Source organism: Anas acuta, chromosome 5 (genome assembly GCF_963932015.1).
Source record: "Anas acuta chromosome 5, bAnaAcu1.1, whole genome shotgun sequence".
Taxonomy (NCBI): Eukaryota; Metazoa; Chordata; class Aves; order Anseriformes; family Anatidae; genus Anas; species Anas acuta.
This window is the reverse complement of record NC_088983.1, coordinates 11,273,013-11,300,116: the sequence shown is the minus strand read 5'-3', so window position 1 is coordinate 11,300,116 and position 27,104 is coordinate 11,273,013. Positions and strand designations below refer to the sequence as shown.

General features: G+C 44.7%; 1 protein-coding gene across 1 annotated transcript in view; it reads left to right on the top strand.

The window, feature by feature from the left end:
• Positions 1–26,067, top strand: part of RCOR1 (REST corepressor 1) — an 80,771-nt gene extending 54,704 nt beyond the window's left edge. Inside the window, exons 4-12 of the mRNA XM_068682709.1 lie at positions 1,711–1,763; positions 5,695–5,856; positions 8,532–8,650; positions 12,139–12,217; positions 16,538–16,732; positions 17,744–17,821; positions 18,542–18,599; positions 19,139–19,368; positions 21,627–26,067. Of these exons, the coding sequence (XP_068538810.1) occupies positions 1,711–1,763; positions 5,695–5,856; positions 8,532–8,650; positions 12,139–12,217; positions 16,538–16,732; positions 17,744–17,821; positions 18,542–18,599; positions 19,139–19,368; positions 21,627–21,668 (1,016 nt within the window). The 3' untranslated portion in view covers positions 21,669–26,067. The remainder of the gene's footprint in view (positions 1–1,710; positions 1,764–5,694; positions 5,857–8,531; positions 8,651–12,138; positions 12,218–16,537; positions 16,733–17,743; positions 17,822–18,541; positions 18,600–19,138; positions 19,369–21,626) is intronic.
• Positions 26,068–27,104: the final 1,037 nt, after the last annotated feature.

Here is a 27,104-nt window from a genome sequence, read left to right as displayed (position 1 = left end):
GGGAGTGCCCCTTGTGTGCAGGTGGGTGGGGAGAGCAAGAACTCTGTGGGGTGTCCTCGCTGACGTGCATCGTGCTCTTCTCCTGCCGCGACATGCGGCTGTGTCAGTGTTCTCACAGGCTTCTCCATGGCATTTAACAAAATAAAGGTGTTGCAAAAAAAAAAAAGTGTGAAAATGAGTTAGTGCATCTTGCCAAATCAAGGCTGGGCATTGGTATCAAATGCCATGTTGCCTAGTAAGACGGGCTGTCTGCTTCACCTGGATTTCATTTGTTTCTAATGCTGACAAGCTGAAACCAGGAGGCTGGTGCTCTGCTGCTGTGCCTTTTCTGATCTGTCTTCTCTGTTTTGCCTAATAACTTCTGAGCTCACTGCTCAGTTTTCTCAGTTGAAGACAGAATCAAGGAGTGTCCTGGCATGAAGAGGAGGCTTTAAGAAATGCTATGCTGTTAGACAGCAGCACGTCACGGTGGGTTCTCATGGAGCAAAAGGCATGGGAGCAGCACGTGTGAGAGCTGAAGTTAATCATGAGGCACAAACCGTGGGAAATGTGGCTTCCTCAGCTGCAGTGCTCGCAGAACTGTTTCCTTCCTTAGTTGCTGTGCGTGCTCTCCACGTCATTGTTGGATGCCCAGCACAGGAATTTGGTTGCATCCCTCCCTGTGTGTGTGCAGAAAAAGAAGGGAGAATGAATTTGAGCTTATTGCCAATGACTTGTCTTGAAGTTCAGTGTTTGTACACCAGTCAGAACTCAGGCCACGTGTACCTCTTCGAAGCCTTCCCGGTACTTTGCACATCAGAAATCCTACAGACAACCAATGCTTCCAGCATCCTCTGCTCTGTCAAGTGAAGTAGGAGGCTCACTTTTAGCTTATTTTTCAAGGGTTTTATCATTATGGCACATCCAATGATGGCTAAGTGCAAGGACGCACATTTTGGAAGAACAGCGCTGGATGCTGCCTTAGCTCCAGTTGCAGTTGGATGTAACGTGAGCTCAGTCACTCTTACTGGGAGAAACATTTGGGATTTAGTTTGTCTGTACAAAATACAACTCCACAGGGCATCTTCGTGTTATAAAGGTTAAAAAACTCGCAGGGGCCTGGTATGTAGAGGTGGGGTTTGGTCCAAGATGAGAATTGCTGAGGCATAGGGACCGAAAAATTTGCCAAGATAGCTGCAGTGATTGTGTAACACTAGGATTCTGGCAGTTTTGGAAGGGTATGGGTTGTCTTTGGGGTGTTGTGTTCTTAAGAAAACAGCTGCTTTGGGGTGGGGGGTTAAAAGAAAAAAAAAAGAGTTGGGACTCACATCTCTGCAATTCTGGAGAACAAGGTTGGTAACTTGATACTAGAAGAAGATATGAAAAACTTTCAGAGAGTAAATGGGAGCAGATCATGGGAGAAATGCTTGTGCTTGTAACTCAAAAATACCTGTTTTGAAATATTATGTGCTGTGTTTCGGAAGTATTGAAACTGGCTTGGATATCACGCATCATTTAAGCTTGTTAAGGACAATATGGAGTAGTTTGGCTGTTTTTCTTTTGTTTCCTTCCTTTCTTGACTGGTTGTAAACAGCAGCTCTTTATGTGAGTTCTGTGTGGAGAATACAAAGACCATGGCTGAAGTCAGAGCTGCAGGACTGTGTTTTAGCCTGGGAAGGGAAGAAGAGATAATTGTATGAAATGCCCTTATGTCTTCTCTTTGTTTTTCAGTGGACGAATACATTGCCATTGCTAAAGAGAAGCATGGATACAATATGGAGCAGGTAACAATCCTTTGAATGCTTACTTTATTTAAAAAGTTGTTTTCAGCAGGTATTAAAACTCGACTTAAATGACTTTCTGCAAGTTCTTCTTCCCCTAGTGCTTTTTTTTCTTTCTTTCTCTGTTTTCTTCTGTTTACTTCTCCCCAAAGTGGCTGTTCCTAATGGTGACCTATGCTCTGGGGTTATAGAGTTCACCTTGAATTTTACATAAAGCGTCAAAAGAAGAAAACAAAAGCAACATCATAGTTTCTAGAAGAGTTTGACCACAAGTATTAAGCGTCCTAAGGTGACCACCTGTTGAACGCTTTCGGAACCCCTAAACAACATTAAAAAGGCCAATGACGTGTGTTTGGACTGCTGCCTGCTTGTGTTGTGGTTTCCAGTTGACTGATCCACAGCTGCTTCATGGATATCTTGGATTATTAATGAGCTATTGAACCATCATGTTCTTTTGAGACAAACCCATATCCAGGGCTACACACCTTAAAAATGTGTTGCAGATGATTTTGCTATTTATAAGTGAGCTCTTAGGTGTCTGTGCAGTACCAGTAGACAACTTCACCAGCCGTCCCTGAGGTTAGCCACTGCCTTCAGCTCAGGGACTGAAATCCTGTTTCAAGGGGCAGACCTCTCCTTTACTCCACTCAGTCTAGGATTGTGTACTAATCTTCCATATATTAACTAACATCGATTTCAACACTTGCCTAGGGAGATGAGTAGTGACTGGGGAAATTTTTCTGAACTCTCTACAGAGTTTCCTTATGCACTTGCCCGGAAAGGTAAGGCGGGGAATCTTATGACTTACTGTATTGGCAAATTACATACTGTAATCTCTACAAAGGGATTCTAAGAAAACTTGAAAATTTATGAATTTTTTCAGGCAGAAGCCATTACCATAGAAGTATGTGATTTGGTCAGGCAGGGGGTTTATTTAAATGATTCTGCTGTCTTTGAGTCAGGCTTTCAGTGGTTGATATTCATCCTCAGAAAGACTTCTTGTGGGACATGAACATTAAAATCGAAATAGCCAGCAAAAGTTTCTGAAAACTCAGGATGATCAGAGTTAATATTTGTAGTTTCTAAGAGCAGAAAATGCCAATAAAAAGAACAAAAAAGCACTGAAAGGCTGCATGCTTAAATCCAGATGAAATCCTGGATGGCTCACTTCAACTGAGATAGGTATATCCAAGTACTGGAAATTGTGGGTAATGTTTGCTAAAAGAGTAATAAAAGCTCAGGATAATAAAAGCCAATTTTGTCATTTCAGTGGAGAAATATTTGGAGAGTGTAGACTGATCCAGAAGAGTGATGAAAATGAAGCCTGTGATTTTTAAACAAACCGAATTCTTGTAGTTTGGAAAACTTTATTTGGCTAGCAGCCTTGCGTTCATTTTAATGTTGGAAATAGATACCTCCCACCCTTTCCTCATAGCACCTCCTCCCCATCTGCCTTCCCCCTGCCCACCCCTCCTCTGGGTACAGAAGTTTTGGGACTCTCCAAACCAGGGCACGGGAGCTAAAAATGTCCCTCCTTCTAAAAACTTTTCCACTTCTTCTCCAGCGCTCTCATGTAGTGCTCTGGAGATGAACACGTCCCAGGTCCTTTGGGATTTCCTAGACTACCAAGCGAGGCGCTTCCAGGAAATAAGTGGAAAGGATCTGCCTTGTACCATGACCTGTGTTACCAAGGGACACTTTCTCTTCAGCAGGTGCCATGAGTGTCTCTGTTGGCTGGGTAGCTTTGGAAGAGCCCATACAGCCCCCCTGGAAGCCAGGCAGGACGAGCTTTAGGATTTGGCCCCTTCAGGATTTGGCTCTGCTGGCTGAGGCAGGCCTTTCCCACACGTGCACCCCCAGACAGCCGGTCTCCTGTGCAGCTTTCTGGCTGACGGCTGTAACACAGACTCCTGTTGTGCCATCCATGCCTGATACCATGGCAGTGAGGACGTGCTGGCTTGTGGCAGCGAGCTGTGAGCCGTCTGGCAGGCCGGCCAGGCCATGCTCCAGCCCTCCAGCTGGCCATGCCCGTGCCAGCATGGCTCCTGTGTCACTGTCCCTTCTCCCTGGTGGCCTGGCACCACGCTGCTGGCTCTGCTGCCAGAGGGCTCGGGGCTGTGCCCAAGGGAGCCCCCTCGGTCTCGCCAGCTCGAGGCAGGCAAAGGGCAGGCTCTGGCAGGGCAAGCCCGCTTGGGCTGGGGTTGGCAAGCAGGCTGAGGTGTAGAGGTTACGGGCTTTTGGGAGCGCTGCAGTGAGCTGGCTGTGTGCTGTGCTCGCCTGCCAGCCTGGGTCAGGTGTCCGGGGACAAACAAGGCTGGCAAAGGTGCGTGCCTGCGTGTGGAGCAGGGCAGAGAGCTCCCTGTGGGCACGGTGAGGGTGAAGGAGTGTGTGAGAGCTTCTCGGTGCTTTGGGGGTGTCAGCTGTTTGTAATAAGCCATCATCTTATGTGGTGGTGGTTGTTTTTAGACGAATCTGTTGCTTTCTCACAGCACTCAGGAAGAGCTTTTTAATTTTTTTTTGACCCTTTGCTTTGTGGGAGCAGCTCTCCCCTTGGCCCTGCCATAGCAGTGTTTAGCACCAAAATGGCTCCCTCCATGCCTTCCCCTTGCTTTCCCACAGGGGCATTTGGTATAGCACTTATCTGAAGCTAGGAGGGATGATAGGAAAGAAAGTTTGGTCCTTCAAGACTGCAGAATAGTTTCTTTAGTTTCACACTTTTCAAGGTGGATGGAGATAACTGGGTGTGTGGCGTCTGGGCCACCTCTGGTGACTGGGCCGTGCCCAAGCCCTTCTTGTCCTGTGTCTTGGCAAAGGGACTCCTGAACCAGGGGAGAGAGGTGCTTAGGTGGCACTGCAAGGTCAGCAGGGTCAGGGCAAGATAAGATAAGGCCTGCAGTCCGGTCCCGGGCAGATCTCCATGAAGCAAGAACACCAAGAGGAACTGCTTTTTTGCATAGCGAAGCACGGTGGGGAACCCCCAGGCTCAGAGGGATTTTGTAGCTCTGAGTGGACAGGATGAAACTACTAGACGAGGGTAACCAAGGCTGCGAAACCCAAACCGAGTTTGCATACGCTGAGCGGGTTCCTCTGATGTTTTACTCAGCATGTTAGGTGCTGTTTTCACTTCACAGCTCTTGTGAAAGGCTGGTTTCTAGCTCTGCGGAGTCAGGCCTTCCTAAAATGACTCGCGGTGGTCACTGGCACGCCAGATGTAGCGACGTGTGATCACACCTCACCCTCGGGACAGGGGCGGCTGTCAGGAGCGCCGGGGCAGGCGGGAGGAGGGCCGTTTGCAGGTGCCGGAGGCTACCACAGTGAAACGAGATGTAGTTGAGGGGAACAAATGAGCAGCCCCTAAAACGAGGGAGGTTTGTTCCTCCTTTTGGCCCGGGGACGTCTCGGCAGCAAGTCAGAGCTCCGTGCACCCTTTGCCCCTTCCTTCTCCTCGTTCTTCCCCCGCCTTCTTGCCTTTTCTTGCCCTCCCCCTCAAAAAAAGCCCCTAAACACCCATAGGGAACCCCAGGCAACTAAACTGTCCTCCTGACTGCACGGGAAGCCATGGGAGGTCAGGGAACTTCTGGTCAGTGCTAAAGTCCAGCCTGGTTTGTAGGTAGCTTTCCCAAGGCTCTGCTTAGCTGGCCTGTGCAGATCATGATTAGTGAAGTAGGAACCACCTCTTTGATTTTCTTCTCCCCTTTCTCTGTTGGTTCTCCTTTCTTACTTTGCTACCTCCATGGTCTGTGTCAATTTCAGTTGTTCCTCAAAACCTGGCAGACTGCAGGTTTCTGGCACACAGAAGTGTCTGATGGAGCAGAGAATTAAAAGCGATGGTCAACGTGTTCCCTGAGAAAAATGCTGTGGCTCTCCCTTTGCACGCATATGATAATACAACTTGTGATTACAGTTGTCCCTGCGGTGTCCTTGTTGTTTCTAGGCTCTCGGGATGCTGTTTTGGCACAAGCACAACATCGAGAAGTCTCTGGCAGATCTGCCAAACTTTACTCCATTCCCAGATGAGTGGACGGTGGAAGACAAGGTCTTGTTTGAACAGGCCTTCAGTTTCCATGGGAAAACCTTTCACAGGATCCAGCAGATGGTAAGTGGTGTCAGAGGAGTGAAAAAGCAGAACAGGCAGTTGGACAATCTCCTGTGCTGATCGTGCTGAACTGCTCTAATGCTTTTGAGAGAAAATGGGCCAAAGGGGATGTCGGAGGAAAAATAATACCGTGACTAGATAAAAACAGCATTGCTTCTGGAGCTTCTGCAGAAGCGTCTTCCTGAAGTGCTTTACCAGCTCAGGATAAACTTTGACTGTGTAATTTTTATTGGCTGGAAATTATGGTTTTCGGTCCCCTATGTGCCATGGTAGTGTTTGTCTCAGCTGGAGTTCAGGCATGGTCTGTGCACACGTGCCCACCCACACACCGAGTAAAGATTATCTCTGTGCAAAGCTGATTTCCTTTCTTGCAGCCTGCTTTTTAGGAATTCATTTTATTTGAGTATGAAGTCTGTATTTAATGTGATTTGGGACTGTCAGTGGGTGCTGTGGTGGAGGTTTATATATCATTTCAAGTATTCAGCCCTTTGCTTCCAATTGCTAGCGATCTTTTTAAAACTAAGATTGAAAACTTCAAGGGTAGGCTTCTGCATGAAAGGGAATCGCTGGGGTGTGTGTGGGATAAGGGAGCAGGATGTTAAAACGCTGATTTCAAGCAAAAGGTAATGAGAGATCCTTTTTGAAATATGGAGAGGATGGGATGTTAGATGTTTGTTTATTTACTAATTAAATCTTGAGTCTTTCTTTGACTTGTTTGTCACCTGGGTGGGAACCAGACTTTGTTCTTCACTCTTCTTCAACCATGGTTGTGACTTCCTGAGGCAAGCCTATGTAGTTGCAGTTTGTTCAGCCTCTTTAAAGCACACCTGAAGGTCTGTGTCCCTGATCCTGCTGAAAAGGGAAAGGCAACCTGCCCCATAGGCATGAAGGAAAGCTGCAAGGTCCCTTTTCAAAAAGGTGGCAGGAAGAGGCTTGCTTTCCTCACGTCTTCCTTGAATGTACCTGCACTGATGTTCGTTTGATCTTGCAGTCCTGGGGGCTCCTGCTGCCTGTTCAGGTGATAGGGCTGCCCACATGCCATGGGCATACAGACAACCTGGAGTGCTGGGGACTCCTGAAGAGTGAAGCCAGTTTCTTCTTTATTCCTCTCTTCTTACATGGAGGGAGGGAATATCCTGGTGAGGGGGGGAAAAAAAAAAGAAAGAGGAATGTAAAGACCTTCCTGCTGCTTGGTTAACCAACAAAGCAAAAAATAATAAAAATAAATAAAAAATCACCCTTCAGTTTGTGTGCAGAAATGTGACTGTCCCCGAGTGAAGTGCATAGCCATACAGGGAGGGAAGCCGAGTTCATACACTGTTCCTGGGTAACAATTTTTCTTTTTTGCTGTTGCTCCCAGAAAAACCGTCCTGCATGGAAGGAATTAAATGGCACGAAGCTTTGTGTTTAGCAGGGGACAGGAACTGGGGAGCGTGTTAGCTGTTAGTTTTTATCTGTTGGCCCAATAGCACCATTGCGGCTTGGAACAGAGGGAGAGTCACTGAAGGCAGGAATGAGAAGTGAGTTGCGTTATTTACCGGAGCTGATTCTGATGTTTTGGCACTCGTAGCGTGTGCTTGTAGCCAAGCTGATGTTTGTCACAACCAGCCTTGTCCCTGAGTTTGTTCTGTGGAACTCGGTAATCCCAACGTAGCAGCCTGCTGCGTGGCTGCTGGCAACACAACGCCAAAGCAGCTCACCGAGGGGGCACAGCACGTGTTCTGCTGGAGCAGGTGGATTTGTGCCTGTGTGCCATTGTGGACCAGCCTGGCAGTTGTGGTGGGATCCATCAGTAGGACCTGAGGTCAGTGTGCAGTCTGCCAACCAGCTAATTGCAAGTGAAGACTTCACCTCTAGTGCCTTAGTAAGTGAGGTCTGGCTGATGCTCAGTTTTGTTTTCCTCCCCAGCCATCCTGCCCTCCCAGCTGAATCAGACTTTTATCTAAAACACATTTCCTTCAGAGAAAGGCTGGTCTTTCACCTCGTAGAAGTCCTGTGTAAGAATATGCATGCTGAACACCTCAGAAGTAGAGAGCTAGGCTTAGAGTAGCTTTACTCTTTCCTGAGGCAGACTTTATTCTCGTAGCTACAGGGCATCATAGTTAGTGTAAGAGGACAAAAAAAAATCTGACTTGTGGTTTTCCGATATCCTCAGTTAACCATACAATGATGTTTCACCTTTTGAAAGCATCTTTTGTTGAGACCTGAATAGATTTCATCATGTGAATGGTGTGAATGGGCCTTTTTAACCTGACATCAAAGATACGTTTGGGATGTAGCCTGCAGTTCAGCAATTCCTACATTTGCTTACACATGCTTGTGTTGGCTTTTAAAACTGTTTGCTCACTTTCAAGGATCCATTTTGGATTTGTTCTTGGAATGTTCCTCTTTTCTGAAGGGAACCAGCTACCTGGCTGGTCAGTGGAGGCTTGCTGAGATGCTCTTTATAGATTTTGTTGTCCCAAATGGTAGGCATTAACCTGAAACAGTCCCCCACAGATTTCTTTTCTCTCTTTCTTTTATTTGAAAGGTTTCAGAACTGCCTTGCTTGAAATTTTCAGAGAATCCAAAGTAGAGAATCAGAAGTTCCTTGACAAAAACCAAACCAACTGGGGGTGAACTCCTGGGGTTACTTTACATATAAGCGTATAAAAGGATACATGTTTAATTTACAGCTTCCTGACAAATCAATAGCCAGCCTGGTGAAATTTTACTACTCCTGGAAGAAGACAAGGACTAAAACTAGCGTGATGGACCGTCATGCTCGTAAACAAAAAAGGGAACGTGAGGAAAGGTAGGTTTGCAAGCAGAAAGGCCGTGTATTGATGCCCACTGATTTCCTTAGACTACCTCAGACGTTACTGTTAGTCTGTAAGAAACTAGGTGTAGGAATTTCCCCCCAAATGTTTCCTGGTACCACTCCTTCTTTCCCCACCCCTTCTTCCCTGCTGTGCATGTTTTGCTTTGCTCTAAGCCAAAAGGAATCTGGCAGCAGTTAAATGTGCTCCCTTCTCCAACGCTGGGCAGTTCCTGGTGGCCCTGTAGTGGAGGGGTCACCATCCCAGCACTCTAGGTACTTTTTTCTCTGATACTGCTTGAGGGTGGAGAAAATGAAATTAAAACTGATGTTTACAAGCTGTTTGGCACTGTTGCCAGCAGAGCCAGAAAAGCTGATGAGCAGCACAATAAAAGGAAGTCATAAAAGAGCTAGAAATCTGCCTTTATTTCCTCTACGCAGTGCTCAGTAGAATGAGAACACGCACCAGCTGGGGCACAGGCTCCAGTGCAGCACCCCTCAGCCTGTGCATGTGCACCCACACCTCTTTCCCATGCCTTTCCCATGGAAAACTGTTCCCAGTGTGAGGCTTTTGGGCCAAGCTCTGTTCCCTGAGAAAAATAAAGTTAGACCAGGAAGAGGGGAGCTTACGATGACACCTCCGACAGCAGTGTCCCAAGGAGCTGGTTGTGTTAGGATCTGGGGGGTGGTGGTGGTCAGGAGGTCACCAGCTTCTGCCGATGAGCCTGACTCCTGCTTGTGCAGCTTTGTCTGCAAGTTGGAGCCCCCTGGATGTGTGCCCTTGAAGACAGTGGGTCAGCCAGTGGCCGTGTGTGTATGGCTACAAATACCTGCCCAGTTAGAACTGCCACTCGGTGACCTTGCCTAATTCTGGAGCTCAGCTCCAGGGCCTCAGCAATGCTGTGGCCTTGGGTGCATGGGGGAAAGCTGTCCCTCTGAACAGCAGCAAGTCCATCTGCTCGATGTGGGTGCCTCCTCAACCTGCAGTAAAATGCAGTTTACATCTTTGCAACGCAACTTGCCCAATCTGGAGGTGTGTGCATGGCTTTGGAAGACTCCTAACCACATTGGGCAATGTTCTGCAAAAGCTTTTCCCTCAAAGGAGTCACTGCTGTCGTGCTTCCCAGAGAGCCATGTGCTGGCTCCAGCGCTGGGTGATGAGCCCTGTTTGGGAAGGGGGAAGAGATGCATATTGCCAGAGTTGAGAGGTATCACACCAGTGACTCACCCAACCTCTCCCATCTTTTCACTAGATCAACAATACTCGTTTAACAGGCAGGGCCAGGGAGAATACTACCAGCCAGCTTGTTCAGTAGTTGGATGGCTTTCTCTGACCTGGCTTTCTCTTTCCCATTCTGTTCTTCTCTGCAAAGGTTGTCTTGATTATTTTTTTCCTTCGCATCCTGCTTGTTTTTGTCTTTTTCCTAGTAACTTATAAGAGAAAATCTCTTATAAGAAGTGTGTGTTTGTCTAGTGCTGTGTAGTCAAGGATCTTTTTAATACTATTTCTATTTTGTTTCCTGTGCTCATATATGTGAGTACTGCAATTTGGGAATATACCTCTCTGGTAACATATATCTATTTATTGGATGAAGCAGCACCTCTGACCAAGAGGTGACTGGGAAAGAACTGTATGGGCTGCCACGTGCTGTAATTTTGCAGCCTTTGAAGAAGGCAGCTGGACTGGAAATGCATAACTCGATTTATATCTGCAGCAAGCTCAGCACCAGGCCTTCAGTTTGATGTTGGTCTCCCCTTCTTCCCCTCCCCTGTGTAAAATAGTGAAACCTCCACACTCCCAAAGGATTTTTCAGCTCAGCCATGTGGAGTGTGGAAATAAAGCTGGGTGAAGGTAGGATGCCCGAGTTTTGATGATGTGCTGTGCCACCGGGTGCTGGCAAAATTTCAAGTGTTCTTCAGTTAATCATGATCGATGTCCAAAACTGCCAAAATGACTGAGTGGGTTTTGATCTAGCTCATGCCTAGAGAACTTGCTGGAATATGAGCAAACCGCGAGTGAAGTGAAGCCTGTGGGGGTTTGGCTTTTGTAGAAAGGCTGACAGTTGAACCCAGGTGAGAATACAGCCCCATCTCCAGCAGAGCTGCCTTAAGAGAAGAGGCAGCTGGAGGTATCTCACTCAAGTGCTGCGGTATTTCTTCTGCAGTAGGCAGGGAAATTCCCTAACCCCTCAGGTTGTCACAGAAATAGCTCCCAGTGCATTTGGGACTGGGTTTTCAGTAGCCCTTCTGGGCTGTATGCGAGGAGCCGTGTGTATGCAGCTCGTGGGGAGGTGCTTGAGAGCTTTATTTGTTGGAATCACGATTGTACGAACTAAATACCTTACAAACTAAATACCTCGAGGGTCAGCTGGTGGCTTGGGAGAGCAGGAGCAGCTTGTGCAAGTGACTGCCCTTGTGGTGGTGACACCAGCTCGAGTCACTCAGCAATTTGTTCCTTAGCTGACATCTGCGCAGCAGCATGGAGACAGCCATGAGCTAAATCTGAAATTAGCACCCACTTACCTGCTGCACCCACCAAGCCTGCTGTCCCCTGCTCCCCTGGGGACAAGTTCAGGCTGCTCCCAGCAGCCAGGCGCTCAGCACGGCTCCTGCCTGGGTTCCTCTGCGCTGCCTCGTGCGGTGTTGCTGCGACATACCTGCTCCAGCTGAAGTTCCTCATCCAGGCTGTGAAGTTTGACATGACAAAATAGGTTTATTTTTCTTATGTAGTAATTCAAAAAAAGGCTTTGATGAGATCAGCTTTTTTCTTCAGTTTCTGGGCATCATCCCAAATGGTGCAATTAACTTTAGTTGTGTACAGTACAAAAATTCTAAATGGTGAAAATATATTCGATTTAATGTCTGATTAAAATTCCAATGAAGCCAAACTGGCCAGGTGTGCCAAGGTCACTTTCAATATGGCCCCAATTTCATGCCTATTATTATTCTGTAACTGATGCCTCTTTTTCTTTTACAGGGGAGAATGAAATGTGAGATTTTGACTGAGAAAAAACATTTTTATGCTTGTTCTTGAGGGAGTTCATCTTGTGCATATCTTTTTTGCTAAATGTTAGAACTGTATGAGATCTGTGTTAGAGCTGCTTGCTGTAATTCTAAGTCTTTGTCTGCGTTTGTCTAAAGTTATAATGCTCAATGTCCATTGTTCTTTAAAAGATAACTTATATAATCAAATTCTTGTGTCTTGCCTTCATCTGAGCAGACTTCCATTGCCTAAATACACTACCGATGTCTTTCTTTAAAGAGATGGTCTCTAGTATCCTTATAATTAAGAATTACTTAACTTAAAAACAAGTAAATAGGGAAAATAAAGAACACCATAGACCCCCCAAAAAAGCCCACCCTGGTGGAAAAAGAGAAAGGAAAGCTGTTGGACTTGCTGTTGCATCCATGCATTTTTAGCGTGCTATTTATAGAGAAACAGAGCCTCACAAAGTAATACAGTGCTGTTTGCTTTTGTCTTCCAGTGAGGATGAAATGGAGGAAGCAAATGGAAATAACCCTATTGATATTGAAGTTGAACAAAATAAGGAGAGCAAAAAGGAGGTATAATTCTTTTCTTACTACTGTACAAATGAAAGTGTTTACCTGCTACTTGATGTAGAAGCTGACAGTATCTAATTTTCATTATTTGTGCTTTGTATGGCTGTCATACAAGAAAAGAATTGTCTTCAGAATTATTCTTAGATAAAGACAAGTATAGACAAATAAGCTGGAAGAATTCTAGACTTTGCCATCACATGCTGGTGTACTGTGTGAGTGTTAGGAGCCTTTGACTCAGGGTTGGCTGTGTTCACTTGAACCACCCTTGGTGATGGTTGAAGTCAAGCTAACTGGGGGCTGAGATGGAGTAGAAGCACTGATGTCCCTCCTTGGATGGCCTGGTGGAAGGGAAGTAAGTCCTTTGACCTGTTTTGGGTAGACTGGCAGGAGCGTGTTTATCTGCAGCACAGACTTTAAGGTCGATTCTTGATCTGCTGAAGGCCTCAGCAGTAGTTCTGAGGATTTCGGTGACACCAGGATTGCAACTGCAGCTGTGAATGGTAAAGGAGAAATCTTGTGTGGCCAGTTTTTGTCTGTCAGAGGGGCCTTAGCCTGTCATTACATGCAGAATAATTTACCTACTTAAAGCATAATATTTGACGTGAGGTGCAGGTACTTCACTTTAAATTGGGATACAGTTCTGGATGGAAATAGAGCCACGTCAATATAACAGACACTTCTGAAAACCATTAAACCACCTGTGATGCCTAACTGGAGAGTGTATACTTTTCTTTTCACGTGTGAAACTTGTCTGATTATCTGCTACTAAACAAGAATCTTGCAATTCAGCAGCAGTATGGGTTGTGTATGTGAGCGGTACGGGAAGATGTTTACCCTAAGGCCTTCTCTCCTTGAAGTAGCTCCCTCTCCTGATTTCTTACAGCCTGCTTTCTCTCAGGGATGACAGTCATCATCATCTGATTTTACTTTTTTTTAAAAGGCTATATATAGGAAAAAACACCAGAATTATTTAAAACTGATTGCACAACAGGCAAAAGCAAGGGCCTACAGCATTTTTTTGTCAGTTGCTGTCAGTGAGATTAATTCCTCTAATAAATTATTCTGAAGGGAAATAACTGAAAAATCACAGTATTCTGGGCTGTTCTCCACCCATGCCAGAGTGCTCTCTGCAGACGTCCCAGAAAAGCCTAGTTGCTGCTTTCACTGAAGAAGCCAGCATCTCCAGTGACTGCCTAGGAGCAGGGTGGATGTCCAGCCATACACTCTCACAAGAAGCTGAGTTCTTGAAAGCCTCAGCGACACCCAGACGTGAAGGATTCTTGCTTGGCTAAGCTGCAGCTGCATGCTGCAGCTGCCTAGTATATCTTGTGAATAATCAATACTATCATCTAATTTCCTTTTTTTTAATAAAAACAAATCAAGTTAGGAGTTCTCCCTAAGTTTCCTGAAAGCTTGCATCCGTAAAGAGACCTTTCAATCCCTTTTCTTACAGCTTCCTTCCCTGCCATGCTGGCGTGCTGCAAACTCGGGACACAGGAGGAACAGTTGTTCTTCGCCAGCTTCGCTGCCTCTATTTTAATGCCAAAAGGGAGCAGATGGCAGACAGCTACCATCAATACATCTTCTTTTTCTTGCAGAATGTCTTGCATGGGAGGTGACTGCCCTCCCTTTTGTACTAGCAGAGGGCACGGCGTGCTCGCACCCAGCCAAAGGTCACCTGAACTCACCGAGCGTGTGCGGCCACGCTGCGGCTGCAACAGCGGGCGGTCTTCTGGGGGCTCTTCTGGACAGTGATTGTTCTGCTGGGCAAAATGAAGCTGACAACCTGCTTAGCCAGCTCAGAGCTAATTTGATTTTGCAGTACTTGAGCCTGGGGCTGATTGAAAATGCCTCAGGAGAGCAGGTATCCAGGAAGGGGGGCTGTTCCTGATGGTTGTGGTTGTTTCAACCACTTGGTCAGCGATGCACTGCTAGCCAAGGACTTTTACCGTAAAGAACCTCCCTGTCCCAACCCCACAGAGATGGTTTTTCCAGCTCTGAGATGTGTCAGTTACTGTATGAGTTGTCGAGTAATACCGGGATTTCTCAGAGTATCTGAAATCTCTCATCTGTGTTTCCTCTTTTGGGGATCATTGGAGGGGGAATCTTCCCTTTTCTTAGCACTTTCAGTGCTAGTGCAACTGTTCAGGTTTCCTCAGATGCTGACTCCGTAAGAGCTTCTCAACATCCCTCTTCCTGAGGCAGCTCCTGGAAACGCCTCTTGTTTCAGCCCATGCTCTTACATGGATTGAGCTTGGTCTTTGTTTTTAAACCATGAAATCTTGGGAAACCTTGTTTCTATGAAGCGGCATTGTATCACTGAAGTGTTCTGGATAGCAGCGGCACTATCTGAATAAATAGAGGAGCACTGCTAAATCCCTGCATTTCAGCTCTGTTTTTCATGAGCTGATATAATTCTACAGGAATGTGTGGCCAGGAAAGCAAGTTTCCAAGATAGGGTAGATTCTTGAATTTTCACAGCCTGTGCAATATCACTGGGGCTTAGAAGCATTTGGAGCTGTCAAAAACCATTCTGCTGGAGGTCTGGATTCTCATCCACAACGCAGAAGAGCTTCACATTCTTTGAACTGTGTAAAACAATCATTTGAAACTCACTTCCATTTTTACTTAGGTTTGAGGCTTCTGGGATGTTTGCACTGCAGGTATTGCCTGTTGGTCACCCTGCATCTTGAACTTGTTGCGAGGCATTACTGCGTGATCCTGTGAAATTCTGTATGCAGATGAAATATGAATAGATCTGAAACATCTAACCATGCTGAATAATTTACCTGGCTCAGTCATCAAAGTGCTTGCTTCTGAAGCAGAGTGCAGAGCTTACCTCACTTGTTTGTAGCTCAGCCAGCCCGGTTTCTCCTGCTCCCCATTCTCCACTGCAAAAAAAAGAAATCTGTTATCTGTCCTGCAAAAAACAATAGTTATTCCTTGCTCCTGGGCTTGCCTTCGGCGTTGTGTCTCATGGAGCTCTTTGTGCTGGGAGAGGCAAGAAGAAAGTTGAGAAGAGCCAATTGCCCGCTTTACTGCTCTGGTGCGGCTCTGGCCATTGAGCCTGTGGAGAGGCCGCAAGCTTTTATCTGCCGGCAGCTGCACTGGGCTTCTCCAGTCTCTGGGAGGCAGAGCCAAGTGCTTACATGGAGCTTTGTGCAACTTCATGTGGGTTTTAATGCTTGCTAATGAGCAAATGCCGCAGACTGGGCAGAAACTGCATGTAGCTGCAAATTAGGAGGGGAACAATGGTGCGAAGGGAAGCCAATGTTTTAAAGCTGGCAGTGATCAAGTGGAGGACTTCAGAGCGCGGCCTCCCCTCCCTCCCTTCTCTCCCCAGCCACCCTTCTTCTGTTCTGCATTCTGGGCAATATTCCAGCCATGGGATAATAAATCTTGGGTATGTGTTGCTTATTGAAAGTAACTTCTGGAAGAGGTGGTTTTGGTATTAAGAGAATCAAATGGCAATCTTGAAAGGCTCTGTGGTATAGCGCCTTAGCGAACGTACCTGTTAGCGGTGTGTGCCTAATTCTGTGCTTTAGACAGAAGGCATAAAAATTAGTGGTGTGTGAAATACTCCCTTTTCCAAAAGTGATTCAAATTTTGTGGTCAAACTGCATCAGTTTAATGGAACAGTTATGTATCAGTGCTGTGCAGGAAAACTTAGCTTCCAAGAAACTGTATAATGATCGAAGAGTTGCTTTGTAGTCACCTTGCTCCTTCATCCTCAGCCTTTGAATAAGTTTCGTTTATCCCTTTTTGTCTGATGTGTAGAAAAACAAATCTCTGCAAACTCTTCAAGCCGTGTTCTTCTGTCTCCAAACTCCACTTTTTCTTCTGGTGCTCAGCTAAACTGATTTGTTGAGACCTGATGTTGAAAGCAAGAAGAGAGGTTTTGGAGTGTTTGCAAATAACCAGGATATTCAACTGACTGAAAATTAGGCATCTGTTCCCAAAACGAGAATGGGTGAAGGAGACAACAAGTATGTCCTGGAAATGTTGAAAGCTGCCTAGGAGAAAGGACAGAGTTGTATAAAAGTGTGTGTGTCACATACTGCTTACAGCACAAACAATTATTGCTGATTGCAAGCTATTCCTTTTCATTCTCCAAGCTTTGAGGATGACTGAAAATGAACCACTAAAACACCTAGCTATAACCTGAGAGCGTAAATCCAGGTTTGAAAAATGACTGAGGGATCTAGAATCAGATTTTGTGATCACTTCAGGGCTCCTGAAAACAGCCTCCATAGCTCGCCTCAAAGTTTCTTTGGTCACTTAAAACATTGTATTGCATTTTGTCAAATGGCTGCTATTTCCCAGGTGCCACCCGCTGAAACCGTTCCTCAGGTGAAGAAGGAGAAGCACAGTACACAGGCCAAGAACAGAGCAAAGAGGAAACCTCCCAAAGGAATGTTCCTCTCTCAAGAAGATGTGGAGGCTGTTTCTGCCAATGCGACAGCTGCTACCACTGTACTCAGACAACTGGATATGGAATTAGTCTCAATCAAGCGACAGGTATGGATGAGAGTGCAAGAATAGCTGCCTCTTTTGGTGGCAGTGTCTGTCACGTCTGCAAAATTCCCAGGAACTTGTAGCTAGTTGGTGATGATGCACATCATTATGTGGCTTAATTGACAAGCTGCTAGCCGTGTGCTATAAATTAATGCAGCCCTGCGCTTTCTTCTTTTATGTTTTACTTCTGTGGGCAGCATACTTTGTATCTAAAGTGAAGCAAGGGAAGGAAAATCCACAGCACTGACCTGAAGGAAGTTTTGTTGGCTCTCAGAGTTTGTTGCAGTTCAGAGTTCCTTGTGTTATAACTATGAATTTCCTTCAGGTATCACTGGATTCAAGAGTTGCTGATTTCAATCTGCAATTTCCTTTACCTTTTCCTATGGTACTTGTAGAACAGCCAGATATTTTTTTCTTTTTCCCTATAAAGGCATCTTACAAACTTTATGTACCTTTTGTTTGTCTGATGGGTCTCCCTTTTAAATGGTTATGGATAAATGTTACAGACAAATGTCTTTACTAATAGATATTTGAAAAACAGGCTTGTTACATGACTCTGTTTCCTAGATGAGAACATTTTCAGTATTTTTTAGAGCAGAGATCTGGCTCAAGCTCTTTATTAAACTTAATAGAATTGGTATTTTGGCCTGAAGCCTTCTTGGCACTGAGGGAGAAGCAGAGCTCTCTAGCAGTCTTTGATTCATTACTTGCTGTGAACAGGGCTTTTGTTTTATACTGGGCTTTATACAGACCTGGAAGTTGGAGCAGTTCTTGTTCCAAATAAGTTGTGGATGGGGTGGGATAGGATAGGATAGGATAAAGTAAAGGGGGTCTCCCAATGTGCCAGTTGCTCCTACATTCCTTTATTCCAATACAATATTTTTTTTTTTTTTGAAAAAGAAAAGTGCTGAGGAGAAGTGGGATGCTGAACTTGTACAGTTTCCATTAGGGCTGCTGGAAGAAGGTTTGTCAAAGGTCTCTGTCCTTGTTAAAAGGGTGACACTTCCTTTTCAGATTCAGAATATTAAACAGACAAACAGCGCTCTCAAAGAAAAACTTGAAGGTGGGATAGAACAATACAGACTTCCAGAGGTAGGATCGTTTTCTGACCCTTGTTTGTTGTGGAGATAAAAGCTAATCTGTATTCACATACCCGGGCTATTGATCTTCCCAGTAGACTAGGGCTGATGCTGTATTAGTTGTCAGTATGAATCAAGACTATTACCATGTTCACTGTTGTTGCATAACGGGGATGGGAGGCAAGAAGAAAGTTTAAAAGAAAAAAAAAAGGCAGCTTAATGTGTGAAAATGGTTTCTAGCAGAAGTACTGGTGTCCCAGATATACCATGTTTTTCAGCGTTGTGTCCATATGCCCCTGGGAGAGGTGGTGGTTCTAGATACTGAGAAACGTAGGAGAGATGTTAATGGCCTGTCCTTCTCTTGGCACTCGGTGCTTTTGTTGTTGTTCTTCCAACTCTGGCACCTCGTGCTGGAAATAATTTGACCAAGATTACAGAAGGTGTCTGTGATAAAGACAAGTAGGTGCTTCTGAAGAGTTTGTGGCTCTTGGTTATCTGCTCAGACCATTCCCTCCCTTTCTGTATTGCCCAGCGAGTTACGGGCGCCGTGTGTGTCATAGTTAACCGAACGGGTACCACCTGCAGTTCTTTTTGAAAACATCTTGCTGCTAAAACGAATGATAGCTTGACTAACAGTTAATTACTCATAGTTTTGTGAGTTTTTTTGAACTCGGGTACAAGTGAAAGTTGTTGCGCATGTTAATGGGAGTTACCAAATTTTTCTGACCTGCAGGTTGTTCAGAAATTTAATGCACGTTGGACCACAGATGAGCAGCTTCTTGCTGTGCAAGGTATGGCACTACAAGTCTGTTTGTACTTCAGGAGGTTATGATCAAAACTCTATTACATTTCAGAGCTGTGTTTCACTTCAGCGACTAATGAAGGGTTTTGATGTTGCTGTTTATTAATGCCTAAAGAACAGATCTGAACAAGGAAGCAATTCTCAACCCCTCCCCCAGCAATGTAAATTGTACCATATGAGTACTTGCAAATGATCTCTTCTTGTCCAAGCTTTCTGAAAGTGAAACTCCTCTGGGGAGACTGCTTTGTTATTTGCCTGTGCAACTTCTCAAGTAATACAGGGATATTTACACAGCTCTTCTTGATTTCGTTCTGCTCATCTCTGCTACACCTGCATTTCCTTTTCTTCTCCAAGGCTAGTCTTAATTTTGTCTCATGGAGAATTTAGATTTTTTCATGCTGGTTTAATCAGAGAAAGGCTTGAAACCTGGACAGAAGTTCAGCTTTGGATCCTCATGCTGTGACTTGGGCCTAATTTGTGGTCTTTGTGGAAATAACACTTTACTTTTGTTTTTCTTGTTGCTTTTAGCAATCAGGAAATATGGCCGAGACTTTCAGGCAATCTCTGATGTGATTGGAAACAAATCTGTGGTGCAAGTGAAAAACTTTTTTGTAAATTACCGACGTCGTTTCAACATAGATGAAGTTCTACAGGAGTGGGAGGCAGAGCACGGCAAAGAGGAGACAAATGGAACCAATAGCCAGAAGCCTGTAAAATCCCCCGATAATTCCACTAAAATGTCCGAAGAGGAAGATGAGGTAAATCACACTTAAGTCATGTAAAGTTCCCAATCTGAGCTCAGTTCTTATATGTATAATATGATATATTTCACATATATATATAATATTATATATTTAATATAATATATATATATATTTAAAAGTTTATACGTGTGCACATATATCTTCAATCATTCAATTTTTACTTCTAAACTAAATAAAATGTATCTGAGCATATTTCACAGTGTCTGGATATTCCAGTCCCAGTATTGTTTGGGGGAATTCTAGACATCCATAAAAGTGGAAAGAGAACACTTAATTTTGCAGCCCTCTGATGATACTGGTATCTCAGCAGCAGCAGCACGTGGACAATTTAATGATTACTGGTGAAACCTGATAGGTATTTATATCGTTTGGATGTTTTCCCTGCACTCAGTTCTCTAAGCTGTTCAAGGTTTGGCTTTGAGACCTTACAGTCTTCCGAGGCAAAGCTCTTTCTTTCATTTTGATCATGGAGTGGTTTCACTTGAGGGAAGGAAAGAAAGCTATAAACAAGGGAAGTGTGTGATACTATTTGCTCTGGAATTACCTAGAGGCAAAATTTCCTTGAATTTACAGCAGTTTCTGTGAAGACACATTCTAGAAACAATTTTTTTCATGCTCTCCTTGATAGAAGCTCACCGAGGTAACACTTCTCCAAAGGCAGCGTGTGCTTAAAGTTAACCAAGAGACTACAGAGTATTGAGATATGAAAGTTCGTTATAAAAATGTGTTATTAACACTTTCTTTCAAAAGAAAAACCCCACTAGAGGTTTGTATGTAAAAATGTTAGATACAGGGCTCCTTTGTGGCTAATTTTAAATGACAGCTTAACACAAAAGCTGCATCTTCTCAAATGCAAATGCAGTTAACAGTGTGAGCTGAATTTTGGTCTGTCATACATGGACTAAAGACTTCTCCGTGTGCTGCATATGTTTTTCTAAGTTACCTTGATTGTGGTTGGCTCAGTTGTACATTGCCTGTTCAGACGTTCAAAGAGCAGAACTTGATTGCTTCACAAATCCCAGTAATGTGTTCTCTGAAGCTACTGATACTTGGGGGCTAGGTCCAAAGGTGTGACAGATGAACAAAACTGAACTCAAAAAACCCGCGTTCTTAGGTTGTGAGTGAAATTGTTGTACGGAGCTGGGAGGTGGGACAAAGAAGTAACTGTACTTTGGTACATAGCTGTCTGAAAAACAGGTGGCTGATGTCACTGCCTTTTCCTGTGACCAGCAGAAGGGCAGCATTTTTCTTCTCTGAGCCCTCAAAGATTGTCTGGCTTTAAATGCAACCTTAACCTCAAATGGCAGCAAGGTCTGGTGAAAGAACTGGTGGAATAGGAGTCCTGGTCCCCAGGCCAGTGATGGAAAGTGCCCAGGCTGGAGCCAAGCAAGTGCAGTACAGTGGGATGAGGACACCAGGCTGATGCTGAGGGGAGCCAGGCAGGGTGGCAGTGAGATGCAGCCTGTTCTGGACAGTAGGAACTGATGTGTCATGGCTGGGAGGAGGACAGGGCTGGCAGCGTGGTGGGGATTTCAGCTACCCAGCCTGCACCTTTTTACAACGATGCAAGAGGAAGGGGCACAAGGTTGTCCCACAATGGAGATCTAATGGTCTGCAAGCTCTCTGAGCAAATCAGGTGTAAATATTGCCTCTGGGTGGCTTTGAATGTGGGGCTCCTGCCTTCAGAGCTACCGTAAGCACGCCTCCTGCAAGGAGCTGGGTAACGGGGGCCTGGGTGGTTCTGGGTGCAAAGAGAAATGGGACCTGGGTTATCATGTAAGTGATCTCCTTGGGCTGGGAGGGATGTTCCTGGACCCTCCTGAGCAGTTTGGTGCAGCTGCAGCCTGCTCTTGAAAGCAGTCCCTCAGGTGCTCTCTCCTCTGGTATGCTTTGTCAGCCTGGCCACCAGCTTAACAAAACCTTCATCAGCCCTCTGACTTCTCTGGGCTTTCCCCTTCTGTGTGTTTTCACAGCAAGTCCCCCGTCCCCGCTCACATCTTTGAAGCAGTGAGGTGAGATTGCTGATGATAAAGCAGCCTCAGCTCTGGTCTTAATTCTTGTTCTACCAACAAAATCTGGTGTTGCTCAGAATAAGGGAAGCTGCTGTGATTCTCCCCATGTGCCAGAGCTGGTTGTCTTGTTGCTTTCAGTACCTTGAATCTGGGGTAAAGTTTGGAGATGCAAGAAAGCCTATGTGTATTCATTTTTTAAACTAAATGTTTTCTTTTTTTCCCCCTCCCTCTTCCTTCCAGGCTACTTCTGTTCTTGATGTCAGATATGCATCTGCTTCGTGAGAAGGTGCTGTAGCCTAGAACAATTTGTGTTGACTACTGTGTTATCCAGGATATCAGGTATTAGCAAACCTCAGACAGCCATCTGCATCATATCTGTGGACAAGCAGCTATTACCAAAAAAAGGCAAACGCTTCCAGTCCTGTGCTACATCTGCCTTAATCTCCCCTCATTCCTCCATACTGCCTCCACTTTCTTTCAAAAGCACCCAGGTAGCTCAGCTCTCCATTTCATCAACGTCCTGCTTAAGCATGAGGATTTCTAGAACCAGTAACACCTGTCCGTAATTTTGACCAACCTGCAAAACCAGGAGCTCCTTAGCAGGCCCCACAGTAACTCTACACGTTAGGAGTTCTTACAATATTGGTCCGTAGGGTATAAGTACGTACTGCTGCATGGCCTTGTGGTCTCCGCTTCCTGTGTATTCTTAAGATGACACTATTGTTAGTGAGCTTTCTATAAAGGAGAGGCCTGTGCACATGCCAGTGGTGTCAGGTCTGTTCTGAAATGACAGGGCATGTCAACACGTGATCTTGAACAACGCAAAGTGATAGGAAATCCTATTGCTAAGGTTTGGTCAGTCCAAGGTTGTAAATGTAACTCATTACACTTCTGGTTTGTGCAATTCTTTCCACTGTATTTGTGTGTTCTTGCTTCATAGAAAGCTCCCTAATTGAGCATTTTTATTCCTTTATATTTTAATGGCTTTTATTTAGTGCAAAAGGGAATACGTAACCTGAAACTGTTTGATACGCTATTTAACCCCTGGCATTCAGCATTTGCATTGTAACTTGTTAAATGAGTGCTACACAACTTTCTTTTTCCTGATCCTCTGTGGGATTAAGTCAAAGCAACTTTCTCTGGTGCCTCTCCTTTTTGGAATATGTGCCTTTTTACATTTGGCTATCATAGGTCACTTTCTGTCCCAGTGTCTCATTCCTCTTCAGAGTGCTGTTAGCCAAAGACATCAAACTACTTCTCCCAGTGGGCGTCTGGGCGAGGGTTGGAGCATGAAATTCAACCTTCAAGTAGTTTTTGGTCTCTTGGAAGTTCAATGGACAAGAACCGGGTTAATTTCATTGGCCATTTAAACCCCTCTGAAGCACACATTGCTTTCATGTTCTGAACCAAAATATGCAATTTAAAATCTAAGAGGTGCTTTTCCAAATACTTGGTGCATGCAGCTTGCAGATCCCCAGCCCTCTGCTCAGATCCGTTCTGTGGCCTGTCCAGCTGGCTTGAACTGGAGCTGTTCCTGGAAGTCCTGCGTTGGGACTTTGCACCTCGAACAGGGTGGTTGACTGCTGAGCAGACAGTATTTAGAGAAGCTAGAAGCAGCAGTATTACTTTTTGCCTGGTGGGAAGCTGCAAGATAACACTAGTCACAAAGCATTTAAAAATGGTTAACTTAACGATGTGGTAAGAAACCAACAGGTGTCTTTGCAGACGGAGAAAAGGACCTTTTTTGCCCCTCTTCTCTACAGAGGATTCGAGCCATGGTGGCACACAGCAGCGTGCAGCACCAGCCTCTTTTAACACAACCTGAAATGAGCTAGCCCGCGTCCTGACCTGCAGCTGAGGTGCTGCAGCTCGGGGGCTAGCTCCGAACGTGGTGCTGATGTTGGAGCCGCTGGGCCATGCTGTGGTGTGTGTGCCATGGTGGCTCCGTCCTCTGACCCTAAAGCAGCTTGGTTACCTCCAGAGAGCTGTGATGGCACCTCCGTCTGTGTGGACACAACCCAAGAAAAGGCAGGGGAAGTTCCCTCAGTTACTGCCGAGGTTACATCTTCCTCCAACCTTGTGTGGGGAAGGTGATTCAGCATCAGAAATCAAGCTGTGACGCACAGGCAAAGGAGCAGATGAGCATTTCTTAGGGCAAGGTACAGTGTTTAGCCCAGCAGGGGCCTATTTCAGCCGCTCCTGCGGCCATTTCTGAGCAGCTTGGTTCTGGTAGCTCCAGAGAGAGCCTTTGAGGTGATGAGGGGATGGAAGGGAGCTAGTCCCCGTCCTCTGTTGGAGACCTGCAGTCACATACGGTGACCCAAATTTGTGGCAGCATCTCTACAGCTGTCTGTGTGACATGGCAGCTCTGAGGGGGGACCTGCATGCGTTCCTTCAGCCCTGCGCCAGCTGGAGCTGGGAGGGGGAGAGGACACTTAGTTGTTAGCCAGTGTGAATCAGGATTAAAGCTGGGCAAACAGCACTGCGAATGCGGCTGGCGGCTGGCAGTTCTGGTGGAAAGAAATGTCGCTCGCTAGAAATACTCCAGCATTAAACTTCTCGCTGGTAGATCCATGCCAGGGGGAGAGGAGCATGGAAACTTGTGTCCCAGCTGGTGAAATTCATCAGGTAGGGCTTCTGCTGGCGAGTTAGTTACCTGTGAGGACTTCTCTTCGTTTTTTGCCCTCAAATCTGTCCATCTTACAATCAGAAAAGTTGTGTTTTGGCTTCATCCCCAAAGGGGTAGGGAGAAACATGTATAATTCATGATATTAGGAAGAAAAAAGTTGTTAAATGACTTCTCAGTTGACAGCTATCTTATTGTAGTCGATACATACAATATAATAGCACTGTATTTTAAACGTTTAGTTTTTTACGTTCTCTTTAACTATGTTTTTAAACGCGATGAAATCATCTTAGCTTTTGAAAGTTTAAATGGTTTGGTCTTGTTTAGGTGAAGACCCTCTCTTTCTTTTTTAAATGGATCAAGCATTAGATACATCAACTGGTTGCATTCTGATTAGAAGGGTCCACAAAGATAACTGCGTAAGATAGAATATTCACTTAAATTTTGTTTCTTAAACTATCAATGTGAATGTCATAATTATATATATTTTGTGGAAAATGGGAAATTATTTCTCCTAAGTATAAGTTATTGTGCAAAATATGGTATCGTTAAAGAAAATGATAGTTTAAGTTTTAGTTTTTAGAAATCTTAAAGATATAAAAGTGTATTGCATATGCATAAACAAATTTCATTTGTTCTATTTAATTTTTATGTAGTTGTGTAAAGTGCTAGGTAACTTCTTTTTTCGCTTATCCATTAAAACAACCTTGTTACTTGAATATTCGTGTTTAACTGGTTTGAAACAGTGATCAACTTTTGTAATATAATCTTATAACCAAGGGAAAAAAAATACATGCCTCAGTTGTGCTTAACAATATAGCAACAATGTACAATCAGATGCTTAAGACCATAGTAGCCATAACTGGTAGTGCAGCCACAATGGTTGTCTTGATATATTTAATACCAATGGGGATAATGAAATCTTAATATATTTTTACAAGTTTGCAACCAGGAAGACCCCATTAAATATTCACTAGAACACTTTTTTAATAGTTACAATAAGAGTAAAACTCTTAATCTCTTAAAGCAATGTCCTGACAAACATTTTTATTTCCTGTACAAAGACATCTGAAACATTATGTATTAAAATATGCTCATTGTCACTTTAAATTTCAGTTTTTATTATCTAAATCGCTAAAATGCTGTTGGTATTCTTGCACACCAAATATGAGCCAAACAGTGCATTACACTAACTTGATCACTGGGTTTGTGAACATAAATCCCCGAGTCAGTGAAGCGCAAAAATGTCCTAAGAGATTTTTTCTGATAACGCATTTTTTCAAATCTGTATAAAATTATGCATACCCCATTCAGTGATGAATGGCCTGATACTTACTCTTAAAAAAAAATAGAAATAAAATCATTTTATGAGCTCCAGCTTGTCTTCAGCAAGTCAAAATCTAGTGATCTTGTGCAATGCCCCTAAAGCAAATACTTTCTGCCACTCCCTGGATTAATGCAGCTTTTCCTGTTGATAGTAAAGCACAATTGCAGTGAAAGTTACAGTTCAGAAGATGGAAGGTCAGTATAGTCTATGCATGTTGTATAATAATGAGTGTTTACATTCATATTCTCCTAAAATAAAATTTATACTGGAGTGTATAGTATTCCATTATGTAGATTTTATCAATTTTGTTAACTGCTTATAGATTGCTTAAAAGAAGTTTTTTCAAGATTTTAAAAGATGTATAAGGTTAAGTTTGCAAATATAATGGAAATGCTGTATAGCTTTTGAAGTGATAAAATACTCGTTGGGATTTTAAAGAAAGTATGTTGTAATAATGCTGTTGTAAGTAATATTTTAAATGTCTTTTTTGCCTGTTTTCTATTATTCAGCACACTTACTGTGATGAATGTTCATAGCATTATAAAACTGCTTAGCCACTGAAAAGTAACATTTGGTTTTGAATTATTTTACTGTATGAGGAATTATAGTGGGGTAAATTCCTTTGTGAAATTCTACATAATTCATTTTTCTATGATTTCCAATGTTTGCTGACATCAAATAAAATTTTTTCAAGCCATTGATGTAATAAAATACGTAGTAAAACGTTATTGATGTAAAACACTGCTCTGAAACGTGATTGATCACCTACCTCTCCAAGTTTGGTCACGAGAGCCACCAGCGGGGGGTTTGCCCTCTTGGAGCAGCGGTCGCCGGTCGCTGCTGAGCCCCAGCTTTGGGAAACTCGCTCAGACCTTCCTAGGGCCGGGGTGCCTAGAGCTGTCTGCTGCCCGAGGGCAGGTACTGGTCACGCCGGTGGCCCTGGAGGGACCCGTGCTGCTCCTTTTCTGCCCGTGTGGCGTATTCCTGTATTCCTTCCCCTGGCCGTGCTGGCAGTGCTGCTGCGAGGCAGCTCCGGAGCTTGGGGAGTGCTGGGACCGGTCCTGGCTCGGCGCTTCCAGCCCAGAGCCAGAGCCTGGCCCGTAGGGTATGGATGGAGACGACCTGGCTGCCTGTCACTGCCGTAGTGAGTACAGACTGCTGTCTGAGGGCTAGCCACCTGGCTATACAGCTTAACAAATTGCCCTCTTTGGCTGCAACAAAAGAAATGCGTTTAAAATACATGGCAAAAACAGCATCGTGCCCTTCAAGCCCAGCAGTGTGTGGATGTCGCTACCCTGCGTGCTCCAAATGGCAGGAAACTTTGCACTGGGGTTGCACCTTGGGATTTCCCGAGGTAATATTTGCTGTCTTCCCATGCTGGACGCAACAAAGCATTGCATGCAGGAGAACAGACGGGACACTATAGGGCAGGTAAAGGAAACTGCTTTGTGTCATCCTGTTGCATTCAACAGGTAGGTTGCCAGCAGTGCTCTGTGAGCTTTTTGGGTATTGGTACACGGTAAATGGTTTGCTTGCATGTGTTAAATCCAGCAGAACTAATACAGCGAGTTACTGCGGTGGTTTCCAGTGCTAGTAATGTATGGAGGGCAGCAATTAGTCATGCCCTCATATACTGAAAAACTGGCAGGGTAGGGAAGCACAGAGAGTGTTTTTCTGGGGGGTGTTTTACTGCAAAAAATCTTTGTAATTTTCCTGGTGGTGGAGACTGCAGTACCAGGACAGTACGGGAGTAACCAAGTAATCA